This window comes from Colobus angolensis, unplaced genomic scaffold (genome assembly GCF_000951035.1).
Source record: "Colobus angolensis palliatus isolate OR3802 unplaced genomic scaffold, Cang.pa_1.0 Scaffold29, whole genome shotgun sequence".
Taxonomy (NCBI): domain Eukaryota; kingdom Metazoa; phylum Chordata; class Mammalia; order Primates; family Cercopithecidae; genus Colobus; species Colobus angolensis.
The window spans coordinates 4,473,464-4,490,963 of NW_012116154.1; the positions used below are offsets into that span (position 1 = coordinate 4,473,464).

General features: G+C 42.0%; 1 protein-coding gene across 1 annotated transcript in view; it reads right to left on the reverse strand.

Moving 5' to 3' along the window:
- The window catches only part of FAM114A1 (family with sequence similarity 114, member A1), a 79,200-nt gene that overhangs the window by 30,555 nt on the left and 31,145 nt on the right, over positions 1 to 17,500 (reverse strand). The window contains exons 4-7 of the mRNA XM_011949108.1: positions 11,472 to 11,585; positions 11,246 to 11,352; positions 8,451 to 8,585; positions 2,069 to 2,221 (exon numbers count right to left, since the gene is read on the reverse strand). Of these exons, the coding sequence (XP_011804498.1) occupies positions 2,069 to 2,221; positions 8,451 to 8,585; positions 11,246 to 11,352; positions 11,472 to 11,585 (509 nt within the window). The remainder of the gene's footprint in view (positions 1 to 2,068; positions 2,222 to 8,450; positions 8,586 to 11,245; positions 11,353 to 11,471; positions 11,586 to 17,500) is intronic.

A 17,500-nucleotide genomic window follows, 5' to 3' on the forward strand; every position in this document is an offset into this window, starting at 1 on the left:
TTTTTTTTTTTTTGTATTTTTAGTAGAGATGGCATTTCACCATATTGGCCAGGCTGGTCTTGAACTGACGTCAGGTGATCTGCCCACCTCGGCCTCCCAAGTGCTGGGATTAAGGCATGAGTCACTGCGCCTGGCTAAGAACTGCATTTTCTAGAGCACATCTTATTGGGTTATTGGATTCTGAATTTATGGGAGCAATTTTATGACTATAAATTGTAAAGGGCTGATAACAATGCAAAGTCATTCTTGTCAATAGTCATGTGAATGAATTCTGTGCAGTGGGAGGACAACCTCCCTGATGTGGAAAAGCAGGTTTGTGTCTATTGGCACATTCATATATTTTTAAATTATTATATTTAAGTTTTGGGATACATGTGCAGAACGTGAAGGTTTGTTACATAGGTATACATGTGCCATGGTGGTTTGCTGCACCCATCAACCCATCATCTACATTAGGTATTTCTCCTAATGCTATCCCTCCCCTAGCCCTCCAACCCCCAACAGGCCCCGGTGTGTGATGTTCCCCTCCTTGTGTCCATGTGTTCTCATTGTTCAACTTCACTTATGAATGAGAACATGTGGTGTTTGGTTTTCTGTTCCTGTGTTAGTTTGCTGAGAATGATGGTTTCCAGCTTCATTCATGTCCCTGTAAAGGACATGAACTCATTCTTTTTTATAGCTGCATAGTATTCCATGGTGTATAGCCACGTACATACTACTCCGTACACATTTGTGCTTCTTTGGCTTTTCCTTTGAATCATTTATAACATCTGCCTGGTTCCCTGAATTAATGAATGAGCTAAATAAGTTCTCTAACATGGGTCATTTTGTATCTGTATGAGAGTCCCAATTTTGCTTTTTTTTGAAAATTATTCTTGAACAGTTTTAACCACAAGACTTTCCCTGAAGGCTCACGGATAACAAAGAAGGCAGTGAACAGAGTAACGTGTAGCTCCATCATCTGGGGCAGGGGACAGTGCCTTCGTCCTATTTGGTTCTTGGTTGCCTGTTATGTGGCAGATGTTGTCTTTCTCTGATTAGACAGGCATGAAGGATGGCTCAAAGTCCAAACATAAGAGGATAAGGTCTAGGGAGAGTCAAAAACTACTTCTCCATTCTAAGGCTCACTGCCAAATTGAGCTTCTTGTCTGGGGACCTGCCTCTCCTCAGTGAATGTCACCATGGCCCCTCCCTCTCCAGAGGCCCGGAGGGTACTGCCTGGTGGCCTCCACTAGAAAACTACTCCGGAGCACAGTCAGCTTGACATCCACAACACAGCCATATATATACAGTTAAATAAGTTAACAGTTTTATGGTGTTTAGAATGGTGGCTATATAAGTGCCATGTAAGTGCTTGCTAAATAAACACACACACACACACATACACACACACACCCCACTATAGATACTTTAAGGGAAAATAAAAATCACCAAACCCTGCTGATTTTTGCTATTCATCTTTTGTTTTCCTGGGACCAAGTGGGGAGCATGAATGTGCAGGGTCATTGGGTAGGCTGGGTTTCCCAGGTGTCTGTACAGGAGTATTCCCTAACAGAACCTTAACCTTCAGTGGGATAATCCTGCCCTTTGTGGCCCAGGAGTCCTAACAAGATGGCTGAATAAATAACTATATAACCCATAAGAAAAATATATTAAAACCCTGCATTCTAAAAGGAACTCAAGTGCTTTGTTTTCATTGGGTAGGAATGAAGATGTGGGCTGGCAGGGCATCTCTGACCTGGGTACTTCGTTACCAAAGGGAGGCAGAGGGCCAGAAGCCGGACAACCACATTTCTGAGCAGCCTTTTGCACCATGAGATGGGTGGATAGTGGTGGCTCTTACTGTGCCAGCCTTCTTGGAGCTGGGGTGGGGTAATAGCTTGGCATAGGACAGAGAAGAGATGATTTGGAGCTCAAGGGTCATCACATTGTACAGTATTTGCGACCTTAGCACAATAATAATGAGGCTCTAAAAATGAGATCTTTTAAAGGCAGATTTTCCAGTTTCTTTCATGTTTAAGCAACACATGACTAAGCATGCCATTTCAAATGAGTAGTGCAGAAGTACCTTGCTTTCGCTTTCATTGGACAGAATTTCCAGGGCTTCCAGGTGTGACAAGCCTTGATATTCATCAAACAGCATCCCGTAGTGTGCAGTTCTCTCCACTGTGAGCTGCTGTGCCAGTCTCTGCTTCTCCTTCTCCTTAGCTTCCCTTAACATCTGCAGAAATACACAATGCTTGTACTCTGGATGTATATTTAAAAGCATCATCTCCTGTGTAAGACATGGGGGAGGTGGGGAGGACTGACTTTGTATTGGAGAGGGGGAGATTCTGGTCACTTTAGAATTTCTAAAAAATGATTTTTTTGATTGATGCTATTGATAACTTTTACATCATATCCTACTTTGCATTTTACATGTTCATTATGTGAAAGGCAAAACAAAGCCAAAATTCAATGTCTGGGAATAAACTGGTAAGAAACACACCAAAAGCTTTAATGGCGCTTTCCATTAAGGTGTTTCCCACATGTGTGATTACCTTTCTTATTTTCTTATTCTTATTTCATTTTATTTAGTTTGAGACGGAGTCTCACTCTGTTGTTCAGGCTGGAGTACAGTGGCACAATCTTGGCTCACTAAAACCTCTGCCTCATGGATTCAAGCGATTCTCCTGCCTCAGCCTCCTGAGGAGCTGGGACTAAAGACTCTTGCCACTATGCCCAGTTGATTTTTGTATTTTTTGGTAGAGACAGGGTTTCACCATGTTGGCTAGACTGGTCTCAAAGTCCTGACCTCAAGTGATCCTCCTCCCTCAGCCTCTCAATGTGCTGGGATTACAGGTGTGAGCCACCGCGCCCAGCCACTTTTCTTATTTTCTAAAGTCCCCAAATTTTCTATAATGAGTGAGTTTTATGTATGCTTGAAAAGTTGAATCTCTTATGACAGGATTAACTTTAAGTCCTGCACCTACACAGATGTCAAAGTAGAAATAAGCTGGTCTGATTTTTTCTAAGTTTTCTTTCTTTCTTTCTTTCTTTATTTTTTGAGATGGAGTTTAGCTCTTGTTGCCCAGGCTGGAGTGCAATGGCACGATCTCAGCTCATTGCAACCTCCGCCTCCCGAGTTCAAGTGTTTCTCCTGCCTCAGCCTCCTGAGTAGCTGGGATTATAGGCGCCCACGACCACACCCAGCTAATTTTTTTGTATTTTTAGTAGAGATGGGGTTTCACCATGTTGGCCAGGCTGGTCTCGAACTCCTGACCTCAGGTGATCCGCCCAGCTCAGCCTCACAAAGTGCCGGGATTACAGGTGTGAGCCACCACACCTAGCCGAGTTTTAAAATTTTTTAAATTTTTTTTGTGTGGTTATTAAATTTCCTCAATTTAAAAATTAATAAATATAAACTCATAATGTATTTGTCATCATATACTTACTGTAATTAAGAATATTAACTTAGGGCCAGGTGCAGTGGCTTACACCTGTAATTCCAGTACTTTGGGAGGCCTAGGTGGGCAGATCACTTCAGGTCAGGAGTTCGAGACCAGCCTGGCCAACATGGTGAAACCACGTATCTACCAAAAATACAAAAGTTAGCCGGGCATGGTGGTGCATGCCTGTAATTCCAGCTACTCAGGAGGCTGAGGCAGGAGAGGCAGAGGTTGAACCTGGAGGCGCAGTGAGCCGAGATTGTGCCACTGCACTCCAGCCTGGGCAACAGAGCGAGACCCTGTCTCAAAACAAAAAAAAAAACAAAAAAGAATATTAGCTTGTAGATTCTTAAGGTTGGTTTCCAGAAATATGACTGTGAACCAAGTTTCCTCTCCCCATTAATAACTCTTCTCCAGTTGTTTTTTGTTGGTTAAACAAAAAGACAACAAATAAACACAAGCCCATCAGTCACTCTCAATTTTCTGCACTTGCATTCTTTGATTCTAAGCATCTTTTATGTGATTCCTCATTAAGTTTACTGAGGCATTACGTTTATGGGGTTCTTTAATTTCTGTGGAGAGCTCTGTAAAGACACTGGCCACCACCAGAAGGTCACAGGGGAAGAGAACTAAAGAATAGACTTTGGTTTCTATTGTGTGCCAGTGAAACAATCAGCCTCATTTCCTTTGGGGTTCTTGAGGTTGTCTGCCAAGAACCCACAGGGCCGCAAAGAGAATTCTCTCTCCTGTCTGTCTTTAAGACTAAATTAGCACAGACTCTGAATTTTAAAGTTTTTCAATCAACCCAATGAAACCATCACTGGAAAATTTTAACACTGGCAATAAAAACTAACTATCCCCACTGATCTCAGGGGTTGGTGGTGGTAAAATAAAATAACAAAGTGACACTGAAATCACTTCCTTTCTCTACACCAGCTTCCACCTGTGAATCTGGGATTTGGGAGAGAAGAAAGAAGAGATGAAATTGAAGAGAAATGGAAAGGGTCACTCTGGAATGATGTGGACTCACTCAAAACTGGGGAGTAGGCCAGGCGCGGTGGCTCATGCCTGTAATCCCAGCACTTTGGGAGGCTGAGGTGGGCCGATCACTAGATCAGGAGTTCGAGACCAGCCTGGTCAATATGATGAAACCCTGCCTCTACTAAAAATTCAAAATATTAGCCGGGTGTGGTAGTGGGCACCTGTAATCCCAGCTATTCAGGAGGGAGGCAAGAGAGTCATTTGAACCTGGGAGAGAGAGGTTGCTGTGAGCCGAGATTGCGCCATTGCACTCCAGCCTGGGTGAGACTCCATCTCAAACAAACAAACAAACAAACTGGGGAGTGAAATTAAAGCTGCCTAAGGGATAACCAGCTTGACAAGGGATGCTGGTTCTATTTTCCCACTGGAAAAGAAAGGGAAGTTGGTTTCAATAGCAGGGAATGATCCTGGCCTGGAAGAATTTCTGACACAGAGAAGCTATGGAGACTTACATGTGTGGAATCCAAGGACTCCCTGTCCCCATGTTATTTAAAGAGTATTCCCTGTGCTTGGCTGGGCGCGGTGGCTCACGCCTGTAATCCCAGTACTTTGGGAGGCTGAATTGGGCGGATCTTCTGAGGTCAGGAGTTCGGGACCAGCCTGGCCAACTTGGTGAAACCCTATCTCTACTAAAAATACAAAAATTAGCCGGGTGTGGTGGTGCACACTTATAATCCCAGCTACTCAGGAGGTTGAGGCAGGAGAATTGCTTGAACCCAGGAGGCGGAGGTTGCAGTGAGCTGAGATTGTACTCCATCCTGGGTGACGGAGTGAGGCTCTGTCTCAAAAAAAAAAAAAAAAGAAAGAAAGAAAGAAAGAAAAAGAAAGAGTATTCCCTGTGCCACTGGGATAAAAATATGGGAGAAATGTAGTTAGTGCATGCATGCATGCTTCTAGTTTCTATAGTTATATATTTCTTTAGTGTGTAAAGGAAAAATATAACGGACTCCCCTGTGTCAGCTGATGTGAGCTTCATCTTTCCAGTTGTCCAAAAGACCTTGGAGCCATCCCTGACAACTCCTTCTATCCCACAGCTCACATTCATTCCAACAAGCGATCTGGATCTATCTTCAAATTATACCCAGAATCAGCCATTCCTCACTACCTACAAGGCCTCCATGCTGCACGGGGCCACGGTTATCTCTTGTTTAGAAAGTGCAATTGCCTGCAGCGGAGGGTGTGACAGTGCAACCTGCAGACCTCCCTCCTACTCCTGGGAGCATAAATGCCGGACTTTGAAATCCAGCCTTCAGCCTCCCACAGCTCCTCCCTGCCAATCACTGGTGCAGCAAGGCACTAAGGCAGACCTGTTCCTGGAAGATGAGGTCTCCTTTGTCAGCAGCCTTTGGCTGAAGGGCTTTCCCATGGCTTCGCCCAGCCTTTCCCAGGTCACACTGCAGTCTAGGACACTTCCACTCATTTTTCTCTTCCTCTTTCCTTCACTGGGATGGGACCGGCATCTTGGTCTAATGGTTCTCCCAGCCTTCCTGTGCTCCCTCCCCATTTTCTCTCACACACACTTCCCCTAATGAAATCCTTGCACATTTAAGCCCATGTAAGCCCATCTTGGTGTCTGTTTCTGGGAGGGCACAGACTGATGCTCATTCTAACCAGTCTCCCTGCCCTTGGTCCTCCCAGCCAATTTTCTACCCAGGAACTAGAGGGGTCCTATTAAAGCACAAATCAGATTCTGTCACTTCTTTTCTCAAAATGCTGCAATGGTTTCCCCATTTCACTAACAGTCAAACCCAAGGTCCTTATGAATGTCTGCCACTTCCCATCACCACTCTGGTGTCCTCTTCAACAACTCTCACCCGGAGCTCACTCCTCTCCATCACGGGCATCCTGCTGTTCTGTGTTCATACCAGACACTCCTGCTTCAGGGCCTTTGCATGAGTTCTCTCTTGGCCTGGAATGAGCTTTACTCAGGTTCCTGCATGGCCAACGCTCTCATCTCCTTCCAGGATTTGCTCACATGTCATCATCTGCCCAAGACCCCCTCACTATCCTATTTAACACTCAGCCTGCCCCTCACACCCATATTCCTGATTCCTGATCACCTCTTCCTGTTCTACTTTGTCTTTTTCCCCATGGCACTTGTCACTTTCTGAAATACCAGATATTGCCTTCCACATCCCCTCTCCATGAGGCTGGAGGTAAGGTATTTCAAGATGATGGGGCCAGAAGATGTGGGCTCAGCAGTGTGCTACCCATGAGAGCCTCCTGGGACAAGTCTCCTATGTGAGCAGAATATTCATGCTGCACTTTGTGAGAGCGAAAGGTAAACCTTTTTGTTCTAAGTCATACTGATACTTGGGGGTGGTTGTTCTTTTATGACATCTAGTGCTAATTACCTAACTAATACTAATCTATTTTCCTCCTCCTCCTCCTTCTTCTTTTTCTTCTCCTTCTCCTCCTTCTCCTTTTCCTCCTCCTCCTCCTCCTTCTTCTTCTTTTTCCTTCCTCTTCCTCTTCTTTTTTTTTGAGATGCAGTCCCACTCTATTGCCCAGGCTGGAGTACAGTGGCACAATCTCAGCTCACTGCAACTGCCACCTCCCTGGTTCAAGCAATTCCCCTGCCTCAGCCTCCCGAGTAGCTGGAATTACAGGTGCTTGCCCCCACATCCGGCTAATTTTTTTTTATTTTTTATTTTTAGTAAAGACAGGGTTTCATCATCTTGGTCAGACTGGTCTTGAACTCCTAACCTCAGGTGATCTGCCTACCTTGGCCTCCCAAAGTGCTGGGATTATGGGTATGAGCCACCGTGCCCAGTCATCTATTTTATTTTTCAAGGAGCAGGAGGGGGATGGTCTAGATGATCCTGCAAAGTCCCTCTCTGGACTACAACATCAGAGTGCTCATACTTGGGTTATTCCAGAAGAGGCAAGAAGAAATAGCCTCAAACAAAAGCTTCTAGGGGTTGCCATGAACATATTCTCAGTGATAGCTGTTCATGAAGGCAACCTTCATGGGTTCCTAGTATAAGTCCTGCCTGTGACATACAAAATCCACTGCTGCATCAGCTGCCTCTGATTTCAGGAAAGCACAGAGACCTGGTGCATCAGTCTCTCATGGAGGAGGTGGACTGGGGCATGCCTGGGCTGTGCGGTAAGTTAGGCATGTTTCAGCTGGGAGAGTGAGTCATTATTTGGAAAATAAGACAAATATCATTTCCAATTTTCTTAACTATTGTAAGTATGCAAAGATAGATTGAATTCTTTGTATCATGTTTTGCAAGAAGGGCTGGAAAACTTTAGTGCTGCAAGTGTGAGAGAAGACCATCCTTGCACATATCAAGAGAAATAGAATATAAAATTCCAATGAGATATTTTTCCACCTATTATACCGACACATAATAACGACAATGATGACAACTAACATTTCTGAGTGCTTACTAAGAGCTGGGTTCTATTCTAACTCAGCTTAGCCTCAGAGCAAAGTTATTGGTAGGTATGTAAATTATCTCCGGTGTACAGATGAGCAAGCTGAGGCACAGAGGGGCTAAGTAACTTGCCCAAGGTCACACAGCTACTAAGTGGTAGCGATGGGATGCACACCATAACATAAATGGATCATCTTCAAGAAATAATATTACGTGATTAATGCAAGGAACAAGAGTGTGTTTAGTATGCTACCATTGGGTTGAAAAAGTATGTGTGTATTTATGTACATGTCTATCCATGTGCATACACATATACTTATACATCTGTATATTTATATATAGCTGCATCTATAGATCTATATCCATATCTACATGCTGTCTCTGATAGAATCCTTAAGAAACTGTTAAAAGTGGTTATCTCCTCTGAGGAATTAAATGACTGAGGAAACGGAGGTAGTAGAAGCTCAATTTTCTCTCTCTGTTCTTTCGTGCCATTTGATTTGAATCGCATGCTTTAAATTAGCTATTCGAAAAGATAAATAAAAATGTATTTACTTTATTGACTGAAAGAAAAAATTGCAAAAGTATATAATCCAACCTGAGACAAGGAAACAGTTCTCTCCATGAGCGTCTTGGTCCGCTTAAAGCCCGGGTCACTTTCTGCAAGGACATTCATGGTTTTCTTGCCGATGAATTCCAACGCATCAAGGCCTCCTGTTAAGACGCTTTTACCCTGCAGATGAGATAACTGCATGAGATTAGATTTTTAGGTTTTGCTGTTTCGCAGTGGTCAGCAACTCCTAGGTAACTGGCACTATCTTCAAATATTAAAATCAATATAAAGTCACAATTTTTTCTCATCAGGAAAAAATTATCATCCATTTAACCCTATTTTCTTTTCCTTGGAAAAACATATGTTATGTAATTTGTAGGACATACAATGTTATTAAAAATGATGCTTAGAAAAAAACCAAAACATATGTTTTGGCTCTCTGTGTATGAATAGATATTTATCTAAGACATAAAATTAACAGGTGACCCAATTGCTGTTTTCTGTTTAAAAAAAATTTTTAACCCAAGTAACAGAGTTGCTTGGAGCAGCCTATTAAAATGTCAAGTAGTCCTGCTAATTTAGGGACTTCTTTAATCTAGGGCTCTGGAGGGTAAGACCTTCAGGTTGTTTCAGACAGTTCTTGCATACTCTCAGAAACTAGCAATAACTGCCTATAATTAGTATATCCATGAAATAAGACATGTTGATTTCCTTGTACTTCTGGCTTTAGAAACTGGTGTATTATATAGTTATCCTTCTGCAAATCCCTTTGTCAGTCATTGTTGCCTTTTTTAAAAGATTGAAAGAACCCAGACTTACTCACACAAACTATTCAAGTGAACAGAACTGTGTACATTTCCTTGCAACTCTTTCATACATACACTCCAACTGTATAACTGCAATTATAATATGCATACATCTGCGTTTTTTCCCACCATACATAAAAATGATATAAATTTTATTTTATTATGATATTATTACTGATATGCAATTTCCAATCTTCATAATTATCATTTAAATAGAAATACTGAATTTCATAGAATTAATATACTTTATTTTCATCTTGGGCATTTAGACTGCTTTTAGATTTGGGAGCCAACCAGTAATCTTGCTATAAATCAGATTTTTCAGTGCGCACACTTCAGGGGGATGATGGGACAGCAGCAATTCACACTTCTGTGTAATTTGACTTAGTGCCTGCTAACATCCTACGAAAAACTATCTTATTGAGAATAAAATGGTGGAAGAAAGGACATAGGGATTTGTGTTAAGGATAGACCTGGAGGGGTAGTGTCTAGAACTTGGGAAATAGGGGCCAAGAAGGTTGGAGAGAACCCAGAAAGGAATGTGAGGCTGCTGAAGACAAACTCAAGAGTGCCCTCTTGGTAGCTCAGATAGGCCGTGAATTCATTTCTTATACCAGAGATATTGACAGAGCTCCATTCATTTCCCATCCCACAAACCCTCCCACAGGAGTGGTTGACTTGTATTGCTATTTGACTCCTAAGACAGATTTGCTGCTCCTCCTTCACCCCACCCCAGTCTAGAGGTCCTCAAATAGCAAAGAGAACACCGGTCATTTTCTATATTTCTGGCATGTCCTGACCCCAAGGTCTGGGTGAGATACTCTCATGTTTGACCGCAGCCCTCACTTCTTCCCGAATTACATTGTGTTTATCTGTTCAGTCACCTCAGTCCTCCAGGATATTGTGCTCTCTTGTTTGCCAGCATATATCCAAGATCCAGCACAGATCCTGGAACATAGTGAGGGCTAATCATGTTTCTGTTGTTGTTTTTCTTTTAATGAATGAATGAATGAATAAGTGGGACACGAGCCATATTTTTAGAAAAACTAGTTAGTTTACACAGCAAGAAATAAACCTTCACATGTGTAATCCCAGCACTTTGGGAGGCCAAGGCGGGAGGATCACCTGAAGTCTAGAGTTCAAGACCAGCCTGGCCAACATGGTGAAACCCTGTCTCTACTAAAAACACAAAAATTAGCTGGGTGTGGTGGTGGGCACCTGTAATCCCAGCTACTTGGGAGGCTGAGGTGGGAGAATTGCTTGAACCAGGGATGCAGAGGTTGCAGTGAGCCGAGAATACACCACTGCACTCCAGCCTGGGTGACAGAGTGAGACCCCATCTCAAAAAAAAAAAAAAAAAAGAAAGAAATCTTCTGACCCCCTGACCCTGAAGACCAGCTAGCTGCCTTATCTCAGTTGAGATGCCTTCCTTTTTTCAATATTCACCAATGTCTTGCTGCTAATATTGAGCTTCTTTTAAGAGGTAGGCAGGGATCGGGGGGGTACACTTAAGGTGATGTAAGGAAGAGGAGGGTGGGAATGAAGAGGCAGGGAAGAGGGAAGAACGCTGGTCTCCGGAAACACTTCAGGAACATATTTGGGCTGTTTTTCCTGTCTTGCAACTGGTACTTTTTATTTAAACGGTTTAATGCTTTTTCAAATTTAGGGGTAAGATAAGCAGAGCATTTAGGAAAAACAGTTGTCCCTGCTCTGACAAAGAGTTCTCTCTCCCTCAACCAGAGGCTGTCCTTGTTGCAGCTGGAAAGGACTCTATTAAATCAGACTGAAAAATGTTCCTTCCAAACAGCTCCTTTCTTTTAAACATAAAATATATTTCATTTTGACCTTATTATTTTGAATCCAAGGTTACGTCTGCTTTGTAGCAGAAAACATAAAAAAAAAAAAAAAACCATAATCCAAAGTTCTGAGCAAGGCCATCGTTTCTCTGATGTATCTAGGTCACTGGTAAATGGAAATATCAAAAGAAGGCCCTGGGAAATACAGGGGAAAGAGAGGAAGCAGCCAGCGACTCACAGTGTTTTGAACCACATTGGTGATGGCAGACAGCATACCCCGAGAGGCCGATGAAGGGGAGGTGGGTGGGCTTTCTGCAGGGCCCTGATCTGTGGCTGCATCTGTTACTAAAGAAAAGAAAGAAATCGTTTAAGAGTTCATGTTGCTGATCTGAACTTGGAAACCCTCTGATTTTGGACATGGTGTAATAAAGTCCAAGAACACCCAGAGGAGACGCATCACTCACTTGCAGGGACTCCGTTTTCAGTGTCTGGTTGGGCCCCTTCAGAAGATCCAGAATTTATACCATGAATCCGTAGAGTGGCCCCTGCTTTTTCCTTGACTGCCGTCAATCCATGACCTGTTGGAAATAAAAATATGGTTCATGGATACATTGGAAATCCATGGTCTGCAAGTCTGCCACCTAATCTTACAAAGCTGTTTTAAGTTGTAGAAATACATAGTGTTTTGTTTGTTTGTTTGTTTTAAGACAGAGTCTCGTTCTGTCACCCAGACTGGAGTGCACTGGTGCAATCTCGGCTCACTGCAACCTCTGCCTCCTGGGTTCAAGTGGTTCTCCCGCCTCAGCCTCCCGAGCAGCTGGGATTACAGATGCGCACCACCACACCCAGCTAATTTTTGTGCCTTTAGTGAAGACTGGGTTTCACTAAATGTTGACCGGGCTTGTCTTAAACTCCTGACTTCAGGTGGCGACTCACCTCGGCCTCCCAAAGTGCTGGGATTACAGGCGTGAGCCATCGCACCTGGTATGTAAAAGTACATCCTGATTGAAAGAAAGAAGAATCCCTGCTCCCTGAGATGTGGGTTCCAATATGAGCTCAGTTTCACCCCTGCCTTGTTGAATGACCTTGGAGAAGTTACCTAGCCTCATTGAGTTATTGTGACGTGCAAATGAGATACACGTAGGTAAAGTGCTCCCAGATGCTTCACTGTTTGCTTTTGCTTCTCACACTACCCAGTCATCAACCTGGAATTCTAAGCTCAACACACTGTCTTTGTATAGTGTACCTGTCTCATCCTCTTTACTCTTTTGTAGTTCCTTATGGAAGATACTCTTCGTTCATTTTTTTGATTCCTTGCAGGCTTAGCACATGGCAGATGATCAATTAATATTGGTTGGATTGAAATCAACTGAGTCTCAGAGTGTTTCTTTAAAGCATTAGGCCTTCCTTTAGGCATGGAGAGTGAAGGTTCTGGAGCCGACATCCCAAAATCAAAAGGCAGGTCAGCGGAGAAACCAGGGAGGCCACCCAACAGCCCTGACCGCTGTCTTAAACAATAATGCCCTGACAGTTGTCTTAAACAATAATGCCCTGACAGTTGTCTTAAACAATAATGCCCTGACAGTTGTCTTAAACAATAATGATACAGATCAGCCTTAACAGTAGTCAGGCAGGCGAAGGGCACAGGTTTTACTCCATCTGAGCAAGGACAATACCCACATTCCCTAGAGCCTGGCACAACGGTTATTCAATAACTATTTGGTAAATACAGAGCTGACCTTCCTACCCACATGGAAAAACCCCAGCCTTCGACCTGATAGGGACATAGTCTTGTCTACATTTTATTTTGGAGAGATTTTCCTCCCTTTGAGGCCTTCACGATGAGTTATAGCTTTTCTGAATTGTCAAACCACTGAAGGAATGAATAGCCTACGGATGGTCCGAAGTGGCTGTCTGACTTCTTGAAGGAGAAACAGCACAGGCTGCCATCATCCTGAGCACTCACGAAGAAAAGGAAAGATTTCTCTCGGGACCTGGGTAACCTCCGGTTGCTAAAACACAAGGCAGTAACATGAGGGAAAACTTCCCAAGTCCCAACAGAATTTAAGAGCTAACTAGAACCACCTAGTCTTAGAAGACACTGTTAAAATAACCAGTTGTCCATTTTCTGAATAAGAAAGGGGAAGACATGGATGACTCCCAAACCTAAAGAGTAGCATTTTAGCAGTTGTAACCTTATTTATCCTAGTCATCTTAGCATAAACAAGGCACTGATATTTGACAAATATAGAAGGAATTATGTCCAATGGAAATACACTACCTAGAAAACCCTGAAAGTTAAACATTATTTACAACTGTAATTATATATAGAAATATGTGTTTCTAGTCATGTGCAGATTAGACACAGTTCAAATTAATTACTGAGTTACTTGAAAAAATAAAGGTGTACTGTGACTGCTAATGCTTGAATTAATTATCTCTAGCTTCCAATGAATTTCAAGCATTGTTTCTTTTTTTTTTTTTTTAAAGCTGAACTTTACATTTCTAGTAGAAATGTATCTAGTAGAAACTTGTTGAAGTTTCAATAACACATTTAAGTTAGAGGATAGAATATCTAACTCTTTTACATACTGCGTCCAACTTCCCTGCAATTAAAAATATATATAATACGCATTTTCCAAAAGGAAATAATGTGCTTCCAAATCTATGATTCTCATCTAGATTTCTGAGAGCCAAAATCAAGGAAAAAAATGAGGTCAAGGAGGCTGGGAGGCACCATCTTCTCCATCTTCTTTGCTTAAGCCATGCAAGAAAGATGATCACACATTCTTCCCTGAGACCGTTTCAGGAGATAATGAATCTCATATTCAGTATCTCTTCTTTCACCTTCTCCATCCCTTGCAGGTTAGGATAATGTCTGGTTCTTTTTGCAGGAAGAATGGCTTCTCGCCATCTCAGAACATAAATGATTACAGATATGTATATATGAGCTGCCTCTAGAAAAATCACTTTGTTTCTGGAAGGAAATACGATTTTATGTGCATATAAATGGGATCTATCTGTTTAACAATGAAAATAGGCTGCTATTCCAACTACATTTTCTTATTGACAATTCTTTTTCTGAATTTTTTTGTTAAGGAAAGTACCTTTTTACTTCATTCTACTAGAAATATAAAGTTCAGCTTTACAAAAAAAAAGAAACAAAAAAATGTAAAGTTCAGCTTTATATTTATGTATGATCTATAATTTTTCATAGCTAAGGTTTAGACACTGTGCCACGCCTTACTCTAGAGAGTAACCTCTAAAACTTTACTTAGTGTGACATCTAGTGTCCAGAACAAGAAAACAGTAATATGAAGTCCCTGTTGCCTTTTGATTGGGAGTGATTCATCTCCAGAGGTACTGACTGGGACCTACCAATAAGAGAAAAACAATAAATATGAATAATACCATAGGGTACAGTATACACGGATTAATTTCTTCACGTGTCATCCCAAACCCCAAGTATCCTCAAAATCTGAAACCCCTCTAAATTCCATTCTAAAGATGGAATATCCTCTACTCTTTGGCTCACTGCAATAGAAGGTGAGTGCTGCAAAGAAGATGAGAAAGTCGTACAAATGCTGTGATAATGTATCATTTTAAAATAAATGCCGAATGATTGGCTGGTATTTAATTTACTACCTATACTCGAACGGAAAACACCTTAAACTTAGGAGTCAGGAGCCTTGTGGAGGATTTCTGCTCCCATCATTTATTAGCTGTGTAATACTGGTGAGCTGCTTAACCTCGCTGAATGTCTGCTGCTATGCATTCTCTGAAAGGAGGATTACCTCTCAGAGTTTTGCGAGATTATTGAGAAGAAACGTGAAACCTCTGCTACGGCCAACATTTATTGAGCACTTACTATGTCCTAACACTGTACTAAATACGTTTAGTACAGTACATTATTTCATTTAATCTTCTCAATGACCTTATGAGGTCCCTTAGGATATTAGTATACTCATTTCACAACTGAGAAAACTGAAACCTGGTGAGGTGAAATCACTTTCCCAAGGTCCTAAAGCCAATCAGTGACAAAGGCGGGATTCCAACTCAGTCCTTCTGACTCTAGAACCCACATGTGTCATCACTGTGTTATGTCAAGAAAGTTTTATTGCCATTTATAGTTGAATAAATGTCATTTTAATCCCATTTCTATAACTCTTTGGAAATCAGATCCTTAGTTTGGAGCTTCCTACTTTTTAAAACATGGTTTTATTCTAAAATGCACTTGACTTACCTTACCATGACCAAAGAACAAGGTGAAGTTCACCTCCGCGGTGAAACCTGACTCTAACCCTCTCCCTGTCAACTGTGTCGAGTGATGGCATAGCTTAGTGTTTTTAGGCTCATCCCTGTGCTGTGTAGGCTGCATTCTCAAGACACTGTGTAGCGCTATCTTACAGATCCACTTTGATTTTTTTCTTCCCCAAAAGCACTGTGATCTTATGAAGCCCTCTTCTTGTGAATTCCACCAAGATCAAAAAGTCATCGAAGGGAAGTCTCTCCTCTTTCTGGAAAGATGAAATAATTTGCTGGTTATCTGAAATACTTAAGATGAAATAATTTGCAAAAGGAATATGCTGGGTGGGCAAGGTGGCTCACGCCTGTAATCCCAGCACTTTGGGAGGCCAAGGTAGGCGAATCACCTGAGATCAGGAGTTCGAGCCATCCTGGCCAACATGGTGAAACCCCATCTCTACTAAAAATACAAAAATTAGCCGGGTGTGGTGGTGGGCACCTGTAATCCCAGCTACTTGGGAGACTGAGGCAGGAGAATCGCTTGAACCCAGGAGGCAGAGATGTAGTGAGCTGAGTTTGCGCCATTGCACTCCAGCCTGGGTAACAGAGCCAGACTCCGACTCCAGCTCAAAAAAAAGAGTATGCTGGGAAGTTCTCTCTGACCAAGTGGTAACTCAGGGAAGCAGCAGCAGTTCTCTGCAGCACCTTGGATGACTGGGTAGCTCAATGGGTACTTCCTATTGGTCCCATATGCTAAAGGATCACAACAAGGGCACACGCTAACTCATTAGGAAGGTTTCTCCCTTTTAGCTTGTTTTATTTTTTAATACAATATTTCCTTCTTTGTCTTTTTTAACTTTCTTTTTTTCTTCTTTTTCAAAAAATGAATATATTAAAAAGAAACTTAAAAAAATCCCATAATATCACATCTCTGATATAACTGGTTGAATTTTACTCCAATTTTTTTTGTGGTAAAATGCACATGACATACATTTTACCATCTTAACTTTTCCGACCTGAATAGTTTAGAGGTACCAAATACATTCACAATATTGTGCAACCATCACCACTATCCATCTCCAGAACTCTCTCTCTTGTGTAAAACTGAAACTCTATACCCATTAAACAATAACTCCCCACACCCCTCTTTTACCAGCCCCTGGAAACCATCATTCTACATTCCACTAGTCAGAACGTTCTCAAATCTCTATGATTTTGACTATTTCTAACTGCCTCACAGAAGTGGAATCACACAGTACTTGTCTTTTTGTGACTGGCTCATTTCACTTAGCATAATGTCCTCAAGGTTCATCCATGTTGTAACATATGTCAGAATTTCCTTCGTTTTAAAATCTGAATAATATTCCCTTGTATGTAGAGACCACATTTGGCTTTTCCATTCATCTGTCCACAGACACTTGGGTTGCTTCTGTGCTTTAGCGATTGTGAATAACGCTGCTATGATCATGGGTGTACAAATACCTCCTTGGGACCCTGCCTTTAATTCTTTTGGAAATATAATCAGAAGTGGAATTGGTGGATCATATGGTAATTCTGTTTTTCGTTTTTTGAGGAACTGTCATACTGTCTTCCATAGCAGCTGTACTATTTTATAACCCCAGCAAGAGCACACAAGGGTTCCAGTTTCTCCACATCCTCACCAACACTTATTTTGTTTTCTTAAAAAATAATAGTCATTCTTATACTGAAATATTAGTGGTAAAAAAATTTTCAAAAAGTCATTCTAATGGGTGTGAGGTAGTATCTCATCATAGTTTTGATTAGCATTTCCCTAATGATTAGTGGTGTTGAACATGCTTTCATGTGCAGATTTAAAAAATATAAATGTTCATAATATTAGCAAGTCCAAAGAGTATAGAAACATAGATAACAGGCTGGGCGCGGTGGCTCAAGCCTGTAATCCCAGCACTTTGGGAGGCCGAGACGGGTGGATCACGAGGTCAGGAGATCAAGACCATCCTGGCTAACATGGTGAAACCCCGTCTCTACTAAAAAATACAAAAAACTAGCAGGGCGAGGTGGCGGGCGCCTGTAGTCCCAGCCACTCGGGAGGCTGAGGCAGGAGAATGGTGTAAACCCGGGAGGCGGAGCTTGCAGTGAGCTGAGATCCGGCCACTGCACTTCAGCCTGGGCGACAGAGCGAGACTCCGTCTCAAAAAAAAAAAAGAAACATAGATAACAGAAGGTGGACCAGCCTCTTTCTGCTTAGATTCCAGTAACTAATAAG